The 18,099-nt window shown below is 28.1% G+C and overlaps 1 protein-coding gene across 1 annotated transcript in view; it reads right to left on the bottom strand.

Annotated features, from left to right (window-relative positions):
- Positions 1–18,099, bottom strand: part of LOC136987494 (mucin-6-like) — a 294,367-nt gene that overhangs the window by 23,697 nt on the left and 252,571 nt on the right. The window contains exon 36 of the mRNA XM_067285227.1: positions 14,844–14,973. Within this exon, the coding sequence (XP_067141328.1) occupies positions 14,844–14,973 (130 nt within the window). The remainder of the gene's footprint in view (positions 1–14,843; positions 14,974–18,099) is intronic.

Genomic DNA, 18,099 nt, shown 5'->3' on the forward strand with positions numbered 1-18,099 from the left:
GAATTTATACAAAAATTCATAAAATATAAAAATCTTAAAATTTAACAAAATCAATAAATGTAAACAAAATTAAATCTCATTAATTTATTTTTTATAAAACGAAAATATAAAAAAAAGTCAAACAAACTCAATAATATGAGCTTTATATTTATTCCCGCAATCTCTCATACCCCTGTATACAAATTTAAAATCTTCATTTATCTAAATCCTCATTCTCTAATTTTTTATTAAAACGATCAGAAAAAAAAAACTTGAAATTCATCCAATTCTCTATTCCTAAGAACTACTAAATTTTTCTCACCAAAGCGAGTGCATATTGTTTTAATATATTCAATTGGATATTCGTAATCAATTTCCAATTCATATAATTTCTTTGTTGGAATATTTTGATGTTTTCCAATATTGTTTAGTTTCTTCAATGTCTCCATTTATATAAGAAAAAAATTAATCATTATAATTTATAAATATTGAGATAGTATATTCTAAAATGTTTTGTAAAAAATTCTCAACATCATCTACTTCCTCATAAGATGAATTTTTTCTATAGTTTTAACTGTGATTATAACTGTTATATTGAATGAAATAGTTTCATTTATGACTAAATAAGTTTCTTTTTTCTCTCTTTGAAAAGAAAATGCTAATTTTCCATTGATAAATATACCCACAGATAAACAAGATATTACTAAATTACTTGTAAAATAAATTTTACTAATGAAACCATTAGATTCTAACACATATTTTCTATCATAATTTTTTATATTACTATCATCAATAGGAAGATCACCTAAGGTTAAATAAAATTCTTTATTATCAACTGGTTTAGGTAAATACAGAAAACATCTTAAGATGAAAGAATGGTTAATTTTGAAATAATTTTCGAGATATGATTTTGTAATTGCATCCATATCATTAATTAAATTTTTTTAATTTGTTATTTTTTTATTATTAGCATCAAACACATCTTCATTATTTTTTGTTAAAGCATTATTCTCTAAATTTCGTCAATTCACAACATTTTTCTCTTTCGTTGGATCATCCACATTACCAATTTTTTTGTTTCTTGCATTGAATGCGCCATTATACATTTGTAGAGATTTACTAGTTAATTCCTGAACTGTTTTACTCGTTTCTGTTATGAAATTATTAATCATTAATATTTTTTTTGTAAATCAGTTTTATCAGTTATATGATCTTCTTCTAATATTTTAAATTTATTAGCATTTTCTTTTGCAAAAGTTTGAAAATCATTATTTAATACTTCAATATTTTTTTCTGAATTACTTTTATCTGTTATGTGATCTTCTTCTAATATTTTTAATTTATTAGTAAAATCATTATATAACTCATTGATTATTTTTAACTTATTATCAATATATTCCTTGGTTGCAGCATCGTATTCTTCTGTTGGATGTTCGCAATATTTTAAGATCTTATTTTGCATATTATAATTTCCGATTTATCATTTTGGAAAGCAAATGGAAAGCAAATCGTTTGGTTTCTTGATATAGTGGTAGCTCATACACAACTATTACTTTAAGACACTGAGGAGGGGTTGGATGAATATACCAACCCGAAATGCATATGTCATTTTTTAAAAAATAAAAGAGAGTTCCTAACTTAAAGTTTTGCTGTGAGACCGTCTACCAAAAATCTTTTGGATTACAGAGACGAATTATATACATATCAAAACTTGCTTATCTGGTGATTCTGAGGTGTCAATGAAAAACAGCATATTGGTTGCTTCGGAAATAGAATAATCTTTTGTAAAGTTTATAAGACCATTAATGTGATGAACTAAAGAGGGTAATTCAATTTCTTCAATTAGTGCCTTACCAATGTGTAATTCAGATCTCGAGAATAAATTTCCAGTATTTACCAAAGTTACGTTATCACTACTAATCGAAGAACCATCCTGTTTTATAATTTTTAGTTCTGGGCAGATATATCCACTGGAATATAAAATCATATCATTTACATCTTTAATATTAAATTCATATTTCGCTGATTCCTTTTCATCAACAGTAACTTTATCTTCTCTATACTGTTTGTACTCAAAACTTTCGATTTGATTGTTGTAATAATTAGGAAGAGTTAAATCCCAAATCTTTTCCATTTATTAGTATAAAAATTTCTTGAATCATGTTCCATATAATCTTTGGTTAGTTATAATATTTCTTACTCTGTTTTCTACAGTTGGAGATTTTTTAGATAAAATATTCTCAAGTTTACTTTTAACAAACTGCTTCGTCTTATCCTCAACAACAGATTTAGCCTGACTTCCTAATATTTGCAATAACTTCTTACCAGCCGTTTTAATTGCATCGATAAATATATTTTCACCATAATATTTCTTACTTCGAACTAACAGTCTATTTTTATTATAATTCATTTATTTAGTCTAAAATTAAACGATAAACAACTCTCTGTTTATTAAGGTCAATTAAATTATCATCCTGATCGGTTATCCACATTCGAATTCTATAAATATAATGATTTTTATTAATGTCAGCAAATATGGGATTAATCTCTTAAGTTTTTATCAAACTTCCAGGTGGATGAGACGGTGTAAAAGAATAAAGAATATCACTCGTAAAATCGTTGTACTCTACTTCACTGATTACATCGCAATGAATATGAATATCATCGATTCCTTTTGAAATATTTGCTATGTATTTTCCTTTCTGTTCTTCATCTTCATATATCTTTGGTTCGAAACCTAATAACTCGTGGAGTTTTCCTTTACTCAGATCAATTTTATATCCAGGTTCTAAATGAATTATAAATCTCGTTGTTGCAAAATGAATTCCAAACTTTATAGAAGGAGCAATTCCAAAGAATTTTAGTAAAATGTTATTTAGTTCTCGAAGAGTGTAATTTTCATTTTCTATCGTTACTTCATTTCATTTTGTTTTATCAAAATATCTAAAGGTATTGTTACTAAATTTTTCATCGATATTATGCCAAGAAACCCACATAGACATTGATTTCAGATCTAATTTTGAACTATTTACAGGTATTGGAGTTTTAAACTCGATTGTAAAGTCTTCTGATTTATCAGCATTTTTCGAATCTAAGACTAATAGTTTCATTTATATAAAACAAAATTCTCATTAAACTCGCTCGGTTCTTGTGTAAATGAGTATAGATCATCAATGGGAGATTTACCTTTATTTTTTTCAACTATATATTTCATGCAATAGTAACCACATCTAACAGATGTAGGATTCCGAAAAAAACTAAACTTATATCTTATTTCTTTTTTAGATGTTTTTTAAATATTTTATGATTTCTTTCGGAATTATCTCTCTTTTCAATCTTACATTTTTTAACTTATATTCTCCAAAAGGATCGAAGAATTCAACGAAGGGATATTTTGGATCATTATAATAACAAACCCAGTGTGTACCATCTCCAGTTGAAATATCTAAATTAATTATACCGTTTTCAAATTTTCTAATTGTGGGAAACGCCGGGAGGTAGGACGGAAGTCGGGACCTCCTTTTGTCGGCGAATAGGTCGGCAAGACCCTCCCCACTGTCAAGGATAGCTAAAATTTTTGATTTCCCGACTCGTCGGGATTAATTTGTCAGGTCGAGTGGAGGAGTGTGTGTGGTCGTCGATAAGATTAAGGCGATATTCGAAATAACGGAGACATGAGGAAAACAAATAACGATTTATTTAGACGGTAAACAGATACAAAAGCACTAACGCGTTCCGTTCCTAATCGCGAGAGAGAGAGTTTACAAATTTGGGGGGATCATACCTCGTCCTAGGATTAGTTGTAGGATAAGCTGTAATCGTAGGATTAATTTTCTCAGTTATCCGGTCGTGGAGGTAAGCAGGAGGATCGGTCGGCGGCTCGTCGTCGGCGGGCTTCGGTGACTTCGTGTCTCGTCCCTCGCTTCTCGGGACGGATCCTACGGATCGGGTGTCTTGTGCGGACCTTCAGCGACCGACCCCGTTCTTAGATATTCTTCCCCTATTTATACTCCTGGTCTCGTCCGCTGCGATGACGGTAGGTGATGAGTCGATCTTCCTGACTCAGAGGTTAGATCCGGGGAGGAGGGAAGTGAGTTTGCCGGCGGAAAACTGCACATCCTTTCAATCTTGATCGCTATCTCCCGAGGGGTTTGAACAATAAAATTTAAAACGGACGGGTCGGTTTTACCCGGTCGTCACATAATTGTTTTCGGTAATAGATCAATTGTAAACACACCTCTAAAACCTTTTTCATTTTTTATATTATCATTTATCGTCTCATTGGATATTCCCAATTCTGAATCACTCCTTTCCCCCCTAATTTGAAATTCGGCCATATTGGACGTAAAGGGTCTTTTGGAAGAAGGAGACCGCCATTTTTTTATTACATTCTAATCCAGTTACTTTGTCTAAAGCTTTTTTGACTCCCCATCCTGCTGCACCTGATAAGGCCTCTGTAGCTAAAGTTGTTAAAATTGGAATTAAAAATGGTAAGAAACCTCCATTCTTTTTTAATTGTGTTCTACTTATTTTTATTCTCTTTCCTTCATTAATATTTTTATTTGAGTTTTTGTTAAAAACATATCATGATTAGGAGGTTTAGATTTATCTATTTGTAAATTTATTTTTTCATCATTCTTAAAGACTGATTTCAATTTATTCTTTTAGAAATTCACTGAGATAGATTCTGGTCTTAATATAATTACTCATTTAATTAGATAAAAATTTTGAATAATACTCTTTCACCGTATCGGCTGTTATTTCTCCCGAGTTTAATAATAGGTCTAGAATTTCAACAATTTTATTATGTACTTTTTTATCTCCACCTAACAGCTTATCAGTTAATTTTTCTAATTCACTAACTAATCCTTCTCCACTAATTTTAAATGATTGTGAAGCAGACTTTAAAACTTTTAATTTTTCTCTATAAAGTTTAAATAAATCTAAATCAGACTGATACAAATTTAACTCCTCTTCTAATGCTTTTCTTTGAAAATCATCTATAGGTTTCTTTAATTTTCTATTCACTTTTGCTTTAAATGAACCTAATGATTTCGTTCTTCTTTCAGCTTTTTCGAGCATTTCTTCTATTTCGTTAGGTTTATTAACTAATTGTGAAGGAAGAATAAAACTATTATGCTCTAAATAGGAAATATCTAATCCTTCATCTAAGTTTTCAGCAGTATATCTATACTTCTTTTTTGGTGGGGATTCGACTAAAGTTGATTCTGCATCAGGAAGTTGAGGAAATGATGAATCAATAGTAGAAGGAATTGTTATATTATGAATAGCATCTTCAATAGCTTTTAAATCTTGTCTAACATCTTCTATAGGAACCTCTAATTTCTCTGTAACTGGTTTATGAAACTCTGAAAGACTTTCTTCATATCTTGTTTTACCTAATAATTGTTCTTTATTCTTCTTTCTTAGTGCTCTGTTCTGCTTAGCTAAAGTAAGTAATGCTTTCTTTGTGTTCTCATCCATTTACTATGCTAAAAAATTTAGCTCAAGCATTTAGAACAAGCTAAAAAATTAGCTCAAGCATTCAGCTCAAGTTGAAATTTTTAAACATATAAATGATTAAGATAAAAGATTATACAGAACCAGATGAATACGAAGATCCTAATCAGAATCCATTATTACCTAATCATCCATTCAGACTCTTAATCGTTGGTCCGACAGGATGTGGAAAAACAAATCTCTTATTAAATCTAATTTATGATCAGCTTAGTTTCGATGCTTTATACATATGTGCTAAAGATATTAATGAACCAAAATATGAAAAATTACAAGAGAATTTTACACAGTTTGATGATCTTGAAGAGGAAGATATTATGAGTTTGAAAAGTAAAGAAGAAATATAAACTACTTAAATTGTTTCATAAATTTAAAAAAGAAACATTATTTACTAATAACATAGATGATATGATTGATGTGGATAGTTTAGATCCATCGATAAAAAATCTGATTATTTTTGATGATTGTATTACTGAAAAAGATCAATCTAAAATTGTAGATTTCTTTATTAGAGGAAGGAAGAAAAATGCTTCAATTATTTACGTATCTCAATCCTATTATTCAACACCAATTAACATAAGAAGAAACTGTAATTATATTATTTTCTTCAAGATTCAAGATAGAGAAATTAAACAGATAATTAGAGAAATAGATGGATCATTTTGTAAAGATTTATATAGTAAAGCTACTAAAAAACCATACGATTTCTTTATGCTAGATCTCAAGAACCCAAATATAAAGTATCGACGTAATTTTACTCCTTTATAAATGGAAGAATACTTAGAAAAGAAAATATATGTTTACAGAAAGAGTTATAACGATTATCATATAATTAGTGTATCATTAACAGTTGGAAAATTTGTATTTAGTGCTTCAGGTCTATCCGCGTTTGTTATAGTTCCATTAGCAGTATTAAGCTTGGGAGCCGGAATAATTGAAGTTATAGATAAATCATTAAAAGTATTGGAAAGAAAGGAGGAATACAAGCAAGCATTTAAATTTTATAAACAGCTATTAAATCTTTTCAAAGCTGGAAGTATATCAGAATCTGACGTGTATATGAGAGAAGAACAGTTTATTAAAAATATGAAATATTTTCCGTTAGAGAAATATATAAAGAAAGCACAATTGAATGGATATAAATTTTTGAATAAATAAATGAATAAAAGAGGTGGAGATATTGTTGGGTGGTTACAAGATAAAGTGAATCCACCTGAAATGCATATACCTGGATACCAATATTGTGGTCCCTTTACAAAACTACAAAAAAGATTAGAAAGAGGTGATCCTGGAATAAATAGAGTAGATAAAATTTGTAAAAAACATGATATTGCTTATAGTAAATCAAAAAATACAGCTGATAGACATATAGCAGATTAAGAAATGTTAAATGAATTAGATCTTATTGATAACCCATCGAATGCCTTTTATCCACTTGGAGAAAAACAAGCAAGAGCTGTTATAAAACCAATCATTAGTGCAAAGAAGAGATTCGGTCTTGGAATTTCTCCCAATATAAATAGTATCTATTGTTTAAAGTGTAAAAAGAAAACAAAAACAAATAATATTATAGAATCAAGAACAAAAAACAATAAACCTATAGCAAAAGGAACGTGTGCCGTTTGTGGTACAAAAAAAGCTGTTTTTTTATGAGTTCGATCAAGGATGTTTATTATAATCCTGAAACTGGTTACTGTGGAATAAATGAATTACAAAGAAAGACTGGTTTACCAAGTAAAGTTATTAAAGAATTTTTACATCAACAGGATGAATATACTAAACATAAACCAATTATTAGAAAATTTAATAGAAGAAGAACTTACGTTTCTCACATTGATGATCAATGGCAAGCAGATTTAGTGGATATGCAGAAATTCAAAAGATATAATGACAATACAAATTATATATTAACTGTTATTGATATATTTAGTAAATACGCTTGGGCTATTCCAATTAAAAAGAAAACGGGTGAAGAAATATCTAAAGCATTTGCTAAAATATTTAAGGAAAGGAAACCGGAAAAGCTACAAACAGATAAAGGAACTGAGTTTATCAATAAAGTGACACAACAGTTGTTCAAAGATAATAATATTCATTGGTTTACTACAGAAAATATAGAAATAAAATGCTCAGTAGTCGAAAGATTTAATAGAACTCTAAAGACGAAAATGTGGAAATATTTTACTGCTAACAACACTAAAAAATGGATAGATGTTTTAGATAAATTAATTAAAAATTATAATAACTCTTATCATAGATCAATAAAAATGACTCCTGTAGAAGCGAGTATAGAAGATAAAGAATCGAAAGTTTATGAAAATTTGTTTAAAAGAAAAAATTTATCTGAATCTTCTAAATATAAAGTAGGTGACACAGTTAGAATATCTATCTATAAAAAACCATTTAAGAAAGGTTATTTACCTTCATTCACAGAGGAAGAATTTATACAATCTGAAGTGTTGAAGACGGATCCAATTACTTATCGAATTAAAGATTTAAATAATGAAGAAATTAAAGGAACTTTTTATGAAAATGAATTAGTTGAATATGATAAAAAAATAAAGTTTATAAGATAGAAAAAATAATTAAAAAGAAAGGAAATAAATATTTAGTTAAGTGGTTAGGATATCCCGATTCATTTAATAGTTGGGTTGATAAGTCTGATATTTTTTTATATTAACGTCATTATTTTTTATAACATCTCCGATGACGTCATTATTTTTATGATGACGTAACATCACTGCTACAATTGTATCACTTGTGATATGCTCAGTTGTAATTTGAAAATCTAATAGAAAGATTATCTTTTTTTTCAATCTAACTATTAAATGAATCGGGATATCCTAAACCCGCTACGGAGAGAGACACCGACAGTCTGCGATAATGAATAGTATAGACACATCCAATATACTATAAAAAGTGAACGGTATTTATAATAACCACTTTTTTGACATCAATATTGATGGTGTGGTTTGATTTAGTATCATTTCTCTATTCTTGTAATTTAAATATTTTAATCAAATTTGGTGGTTTGTTTAATTAGAATATGAACTAATAAATTACTAAGTAAAATGATAATTAAGTGTTTTTATTAAATAAACAAATCATTTTTCTTAAGTTTTTTTATTTTAAAACATGTCATCAGTAAATCACCTTGTATTAAACATGTCATCAGCAAATCACCTTGTATTAAACATGTCATCAGCAACTTCCTCTATGACCTTATCAACTTAACTTTTTTTATGAAGCAAGATATTAAACAAAATTTTTCCTTATTAAATGAAGCAGTGTAAACGTTATAAAATAAATAAACCATTCGAAGAATATAGTAAAGATAATAATTTTAAAGATGGATATTTTATGGTGTAAACATTGTACTAGTGAATACTATAAGAATTATTATACTAAAACTAAAGACATAAACAAGAATTAATAGAATGTGAATGTGGTAAAAAAAATTTCTAAATCATACTTAGAAAAGCATATAAAAATGGTATTCATAGAAGGCGATGAAATAAAATTAAAAAGTGTAGTGATTGTGAAGAGGAAAATGTTTCGATGAATTTCATAAAAATAAAAAGAATACTGATGGATATGCTTATATTTGTAAGGCGTGTTTATTATTGAAAAAATATTGAACGTTTTTTTCCTCCTAATAAATGGAGCGATCTCAAACTATTTGACAACTGCATCAATTTTGTAGAAATAATAATCTTAGAGGTTATTCAAGATTAAGGAAAGCAGATATAATTGATTTTATAGAGAGGTATAAATTTAGTAATATATTTAACTTTCATAAAGATGTAATAATAAAACCAAGACAACCAAGAGAAAAAATATATTTAGTAACTTTCATGAGAATATAATAACAAAACCAAGAAAAGAAAGAGAAAAGCAAATAAAATATGACATCTGTAATCATTACTATAAACCAACCTATAAGAATCTCCATTTTGAAAAGAGAGAACATAAGAATGCTTTATACAATGGTGAAGCAATCCAAGAGATTGAGACAGCATTCGAATCAAGATTAAAAACATATTCGATTAGGAACATGACTAATCACCTCATACCAAGAGAATTTTTAGAAGATGTGAGAGAGATAGTTATTAGAAAGATAGCAGAAATACTGAAAGAAATGGACTTGAAAGTAAATTTTAAATTTTTCTGTGAGTACCAAAGAGAAAATGAGAATGCAAGCTTTTCATTTAAAACTCAGAACGAAATTATTTTAAAAACAGAAGATTTGAATACTTATTATGATAACGTGATTGATAAACTAATAAGAGAGATGGATGAATTTGAAACAAAAGGATCGGGATAGACTTTAATAGAAATAAATAATTTAGAGCTAAGAATCAATAAATATGTTCCATTTAGAGCAGCTGTTCCCAACCAGTGGTCCACGGACCACCAGTGGTCTGTAAGAGCTAAAATATGGTCCGCGAAAGATTAAAAACTTTTATTCGTTTTAAATTATTATTTCCACATTGATACAAACTGAATTTAATTTTTACTAAAAGTGTTGTTTTCTATAATAATAGTACTGTTAAAGCATGTTACTCTTGAGTTTAACGATTATGTATGTTAAAAGTTTTGATTAAAGTTTATTTTTAGATTGACACAGTTTATTTTTCTTAAACCTTGTGGTCCCTGCTAACAACAATGAAATCAAAGTGGTCCGTGTCAAAAAAAAGTTGGGAACCGCTGATTTAGAGGATCATCTTATATTGAATTACCAAAACAAATCAAAGATAAGAAAGCTGTGTTGAATATTAAGAATGAAGATGAAGAATGTTTTGCTTATTGTATAGCTGCATATTTAAATCCAGTAGGTAGAAACAATCATAATCCTGGTCGAGTTAGTAATTATAATATCAAGTTAATTAAAGAAGCACTCAAAGGAATCGAATCACCTATTGCTTTACAAGATATAGGTAAATGTGAAAAAAGATTGAATATATCAGTGAATGTTTATAGTTATGAAGAGCACTGTATAAAGATAAAGAAGAAGTAAAAGAAAAAAAGAACAAAGAAGAAAAAAAAGAAGAAAGAAGAAGAAGAAAAAAATAAGAGCTATGAAATATATCCTCTAAGAATAACAAAAAATAAATTAGATAAGCATGTAAATCTGTTATATATAAAAAAAGAAGAAAAATCACATTACTGTTTGATTAATAGTCTATCTAGATTAGTCAGATCACAAATCACAAAGCATGAAAAAAAGATTTATATATGTGAAAGATGTTTAACGTACTATAATTCTGCAGAACAATTAACAAATCATGAGATGGATTGTAAAGAAAAAAAGATGGAAAAGATTAAAGTGATGGGAGGAACTATTTTATTTGAAAACGTTAAAAAATCAATGAGGATTCCATTTGTGATATATGCTGATTTTGAGTGTTTAACTAAGAAAATGGAAACATATCAACCAGATCTCTCTAAGTCTTATACAATGAAATATCAACATCATGAACCAATGAGTTTTTCTTATTACATAAAGTATGTACATGGAGAATATAACGAACCAGTTGTATATAGAGGGCCTGATGCAGTAAAAAAGTTTGTAGAGATGTTGAAAAAAGAAGTTGAGGAAATCAGAAAAGATATATGAAGACATTAAACCAATAAATATGACTGCAAAAGATGAAGAACATTTTCAAAATACAAATATCTGTCATATATGTGATGGAGAGATATTTGATAATGAAAAAAGAGAAGCAAGACAAAAAGTTAGAGATCATGATCACTTGACATCTAAATACAGAGGACCAGCACATAGGGAATGCAATTTGAGATATCAAATCCCTAAGTTTGTACCAGTATTCATTCATAATCTAACTGGATATGACGCTCATTTATTTGTTAAAGAACTTGGATATGATGAAGAGTCAATTGATTTAATACCAAACAATGAGGAGAGATATTTGTCATTTAGTAAGAAAATTGAAAAAATGAAACTTAGGTTTATAGATTCATTTAGATTTATGGCAAGTAGTATTGATAAACTCTCTAGTAATTTGAAAAAAGAACAGTTTAGAGAAACATTTAAGTTTTTTTTCTAATCACCTATTAGATTTAGTTATAAGAAAAGGTGTTTATCCTTATGACTATATGGATTCGTGGGAGAAATGTGAAATGAATAAACTCTCTCCAAAACAAGAGTTCTATAGTATATTAAATAAATGTGGTATAACAGATAAAGATTATAAACATGCTCAAAACGTTTGGAAAGCATTTAAGATTAGGAATATGGGTGAATATTCTGATTTATATGTGAAAACAGATGTTCTAATATTGTCTGATATATTTTAGAATTTTAGAGATGTTTGCATTAAAACATATAAATTAGATCCAGCATGGTATTACACAGCACCAGGATTATCATGGGATGCGATGTTAAAAACAACAAAAGTTAAATTAGATCTAATAATGGATTATGATAAGATTTTGATGATAGAAAAAGGAATAAGAGGTGGAATCTCCCAATGTTGTAGATAGATATGAAAAGGCAAATAACAAGTATATGAAAGATTATGATAAAAACAAAGAATCTAATTATTTGATGTATTTAGATGCTAATAACTTATATGGATGGGCTATGAGTCAATATTTACCATATGGTGGATTTAATTGGTATTCTTTTCATAGGAGTTATCTTATTTTAATGATCAATTTTATGGAATAAAGGATATTTCTCTTGAAGAAAAAAAAATTCTGATGAAAATTCCTGATGACAGTGAAAAAGGATATATATTAGAAGTTGATCTGGAATATCCAAAAGAATTACATGATTATCATTCTGATCTCCCTTTGGCTCCAGAGAACAGAATACCAGATGGATCAAAACAATCTAAATTATTAACCACATTATATGATAAAAAGAAGTATGTGCTTCATTATAGAAATCTTAAACAATATTTAAAAATGGGGATGAAACTCAAAAAAATACATAGAGTATTAGAATTCGAACAATCAGATTGGTTAAAGAAATACATAGATCTGAATACAGAAATGAGAACTAAAGCAACTAATGATTTTGAAAAGGACTTTTTTAAGCTAATGAACAACTCTGTGTTTGGAAAGACAATGGAAAATATAAGAAATCGTGTTGACATAAGATTATGTTGTAAGGCTAAAAAAGTAGAAAAATTAATTGCTAAGCCAAACTTTAAACATCGAACCATTTTTGCTGAAAACCTATGTGCTATTCACATGATATAAGATAAATATAGTCTTTAATAAACCTATCTATGTGGGAATGAGTATATTAGATCTTTCAAAGCATTTGATGTATGATTTTCATTATAATATAATGAAACCTAAATATGGTGATAATATAAAACTGTTATATCAAGACACTGATTCTTACATTTATGATATAAAAACTGATGATTTCTATCAGGATATGAAGGGAATGATTAATCACTTTGATACATCAGATTATCTTGAGAATAATCAATATGATATACCAAGAGTTAATAAGAAGGTGTTAGGAAAAATAAAGGATGAAAATAATGGAAAAATAATGAGAGAATTTGTTGGTTTAAGAGCAAAAATGTATGCTTTAAAAGTAGAAGATCAGGTTACAAAGAAATCAAAAGGAGTAAAGAAATGTGTTGTTAAAAATAGGATATCATTTGATGATTATAAAGACTGTTTGTTTAATAAAACAGAGCATTCTAGAACAATGAATCTAATTAGAAGCAAGAAACATGAACTTTATTCAATAAAAGTAAATAAGAAAGCGTTATCACCACATGATGATAAGAGATATATATTGGAGGATGGAATTAATACATTAGCATTAGGACATAAATTTTTTCTTAAATAAATGGACATAAGAATAAAGAGGGCTATTGATTGGGATAATTTTTCAAAACGAGAGAATTTAACAGAAGATTTAATAAGAGAGTTAAAAGATGAAGTTAATTGGATTTGATTTCAATATTTCAAAAGTTATCAGAACGTTTTATAAGAGAATTTCAAGATAGAGTTAATTGGGATTCAATATCACAAACACAAAAATTATCTGAATTTTTTATTAATGAAGATAAAGATAGAGTTAATTGGATAAAAATATCAGAACATCAAATTCTCTCTGAAAATTTTATAAAACAACATGCTGAAAAAGTTAATTGGCAACTCATTTCTATACATCAATCACTATCTTCGAAATTTATCATAGAATATGCAGATAAAGTAGATTGGGATGCGATATCACGATTTCAAAATTTAGATAATGACTTTATTAAGAAATATGCTCTAAAATTAAATTTAAAATCACTTTTAAGATATCAAACCATATCGGAACGATTACTCGATGATTTAGATCGATTAAATGTATTAGACTGGAAAACAGTTGTTAAATATCAAGAATTATCCGAAGATTTTATTATAAAACATAAAAATAAAATTGATTGGTGTGATGTGATTTTAAAGAAAAGATTCTCAAACGAATTTATTGAGAATAATTATAAAAATATAGTTGTTTCATTGTTAGCAAGAATTTGTAGTAAATAATCTATATAAATGGAGATTGATATTAGTAATCTAGAATTGTTATTAATTCAATACGGTGAGAGAGAAAGGTTTTATTATATTTGGAAGGATGAAAGAAGGTATTTACATATTTTTGATTATGTTGATACTCCTAATGGTAGATATTTATGTACACCACAAGGTAAATTTATGTATATTGATAGATAATTTCCTATATTGAATTTTTTTTAAATATATTAAATAATTTTTTTTTATATAAATGGAGACATTGAAGAAACTAAACAATATTGGAAAACTTTAAAATATTCCGACAAAGAAATTATATGAGTTGGTAATTGATTACGAATATCCAATTGAATATATTAAAACAATATGCACTCGCTTTGGTGAGAAAAATTTAGTAGTTCTTAGAGATAGAGAATTGGATGAATTTCAAGTTTTTCTTCCTGATCGTTTTAATAAAAAATTAGAGAATGAGATTTAGATAAGATGAGTAGATTTTAAATTTGTATACAGGGGTATGAGAGATTGTGGGAATAAATATAAAGCTCATATTATTGAGTTTGTTTGACTTTTTTTATATTTTCTTTTTATAACAAATAAATTAATGAGATTTAATTTTGTTTACATTTATTGATTTTGTTAAATTTTAAGATTTTTAAATTTAATGAATTTTTGTATAAATTCAATGAATTTTAGTATTGATTTTGATTAAATTCATATAATTTTTAAGATTTAAATTTTTGGGGTAGAACCGACATTTCCCCACTACTCAGCATTTTGTAATATACTATGTTAATTAATACGTATAAGTGAAAACTATAAATAAAATAAGTGCTTACTCGGACATCCATATACAGACAGTTCTACATTTTCGTAACAGTCTGGAAGTTCTTCCAAAATAACACATAGGAAGTTTTCTACACTTTTATTCACTTTAATAGCCGATTCCGTTTTGTCTTCGAAATCAGTCTAATTACAAAAAAAATGTATAAAAATTATAAAAAAAACATAAATTTTTAGTTATTGAAATTTCTTTTAATGTGACATTTTACTGATATCGTTATTCATACATTCTAAAAAATTTAAACGTTTATAATGAACATAAGAATACTTCATTTCTGTGAAGGATGCCTAACGAGTACAGACAAAGTGGTTTAGTTTTCCACTCGTCAGAACCCGTTTTCCAGGAAGGGTCAGTTAGTGTAATTCATTTTGGACAAATTAAGCCAGGTGTGTCAACCAAGACAGACCCAAAAGAAAGCTACTGACCTAGCTCCATATTGTATGGCCAACGATTCTCGATATAAGAGACGATATAACAGACATCACCGTTACAACAGAAACAGAAAGCAATTATTAAGACTAAATTTATTAGCTTTATGTCGGCTTTTCTTTTCCGCTAGAGTTATTACATTATTATTCAAAAACAAAAGAAGCTTTAAAAAATTACAACTTATTTCTAAGAGAATGCATTTCGGACATCAAGAACCTCATCAACTCTTTAGGATGTAACTGTTTAGAAAATACTTCATACAAGTAACATAACAACATTAAGAAAACTAATAAAATTGATAAATTAACTGAAATACAAGATGTAATAAAATTTCTTTTTATAAATGGTTACAGCAAACGCATAATCAGCAACTGCATCAACAGAAACTAATAAATGAACAAGAAAGCAACTACATCACTTATAAATTTTTTCAAAATCCCATACGAACAAAATATTTTTTTTAAGAATCAAAATTAAATTAAACAATTATAGTATAATTTTACTGCCCAAAATAATTTCCAGTTTAATTAAGAAAATAAACGCTCATGACAGCGATAATAATATTTGGGAGCAGAGTAATGTAATTTACAAATTCGAATGCAGGAGTACTGAATCAAAATTTTATATAGGTGAAAGTGGCAGAGATTTGAACGTTCGATTTAAAGAAAATATAGCCGCAATCAAGTATAATAAGAGTAGTTTGACTGTAGTGGTTTATTGTAACGGTGGGGATGGCAAATAAAGACACCGTAAAAGTTGTTATGAAGATATCTGACACACAAAAATGAAGATAGAATGAACGTTTGGAAATACTAAAAAACAAAGATTAAATCAAAAATAATAATACTAGCCAGAAATTATAGTATATCTCGGCAGATCATTCAGATTCTGCGATCTTCAGATAAGACGAGGTAAAAATTTTTTGTGGAAGTTTTATAGTTTTAGCATATATCTGTCATATAAGACAACCCCCAAACTATCAATGGCTTATGAATTTAGTTTAGATCAGCGATCATCATCTGAATAATAATACTGTATAGCGTATACGGAATAATGCCTTACTCGTAATATTTTGAAAGAACACCAAATTTTCTTTTCTTGCATCTGAAGACACCGCCTTGCGATTGTTGAAAACATTCACACTGATTCGGGAATTCGGGTAATAACCTTGACTATTCACAAAAATTTTGTATGGGCTTTTCTAATTTGTGGACTTACCCTACTCTCTACTAGTAAATAATTACGGTTTATCTGTTTTACTATAATGATTTTAATTTATTTAAATCTCAATCTTATTTTTTCGTATTTGTTCTATAAGACGACTCCAGTTTTCGGGGCCTTTTTTATGATTCAACTATCGTCTTATCTGCCAAGATATATGATATATAAAACATGGAATCTATATTTGACTACGTGAAGGTGCAGGTGGAAGGGAAAGAGCGTAAATAAAAAAGAAAACCGACGGAAAACTTCTAGTAATTTCTGAGAATAACTTCATAGTGTACAGTTCTATTTTAAATAAGATTATAGTTTTATTGATTTAATAGTAAACAAGTTTTTACTTTATTATTCTACTTATTGTTTAATGGTAAACAGTTTGCTATATTAATAGTTATGGTTTTAACAGTGTACTTTATTATGTATATTGTTTACTTTTTGCTGCTAATACTACTTTATGTATCGTACCGTCATGTCTAATGTAAGTTTACAACTTTTACATCTACATTATATATACAGTTCTTTTATATAATTAAAATTCTTCTATTGTTATAGCAAATGCCTGTAAACTACTAATTGTCATCCGTATTTTATCAATCGTCGCCATTTCTGTACTTTTCATAACTATGTAAGTTACAAATTTTACAAATTTTGTAACGATACAATTTTTTTTGGATGCACTCTTGCATGCACTATTTCCTAAACAGTTACATCATAAAAAGTTAATGAGACTCGATGTCCGAAATGCATTCTCTTAGAAATAAGATGTTATTTTTCTAAAGTTTTGTCCTGTTTCTGAATGATGGTGTAATATGTCTAGCAGAAAAGAAAAGCCGACATACAGCTTATAAATTTAATCCGAAACTAGACAAGAAGTGCAATACAGACGTACAGACTAGGTTGTTGGTAACAACCAAGAAGTATTGCTATACACAGTGGGGGATTTCTGCACTAGCGCAAGAGACACGCGCCTGGAGATTATAAATTAGCTCTCAAAATAAAAATCCGTAGTAAATTTAGAAATAAATTCTCTTTTATATCCATGGATTACTAGATTTTTTCGTTTTTAATACTTACCTATTTAAACTTAATAATTCTTGTACCAATCAGTTTCAATTTTCATAATTAATACAGTCTGAACATCAGTAACATTTAAAATACAGCAAGGCAGTTTAATTTGATATTGATTAATTTTCAATATCAAATTACATTGTCTATATCTCATTTTTGGAACCCCGGTATAGTGCCTACCAGGGTGAAAACCGTGCGTTTAGAATGCACAATATAGGGTGTAGGAATAGTAAGAATATTTAGGGGGTCTCAAAATGAAATTGCGTCTGGGACCATTCATGTGCTAAATCCACCACTGCCTGTATATACTGTAAACAGTGTTAATAAATGGAATTAATGTGCGATAGACAAATCGTAAGGGGTTATTTCTGACAGACTGCAAATCTGGAAGCCAGACGACAAGAATCTAAGTTTTCTATTTCTAATAGACAAGGTCTCTACAAGAAAGTCAGAACACGTGTCACCTACTTCTTGAGTCGCCATTTTGGAGTCTTTTGAGTCGCATGTTTTAAGCAAACTTGTACGAGCCGTCA

The sequence above is a fragment of the Centruroides vittatus genome, unplaced genomic scaffold (assembly GCF_030686945.1).
Source record: "Centruroides vittatus isolate TY-2023 unplaced genomic scaffold, ASM3068694v2 scaffold_2342, whole genome shotgun sequence".
Taxonomy (NCBI): Eukaryota; Metazoa; Arthropoda; class Arachnida; order Scorpiones; family Buthidae; genus Centruroides; species Centruroides vittatus.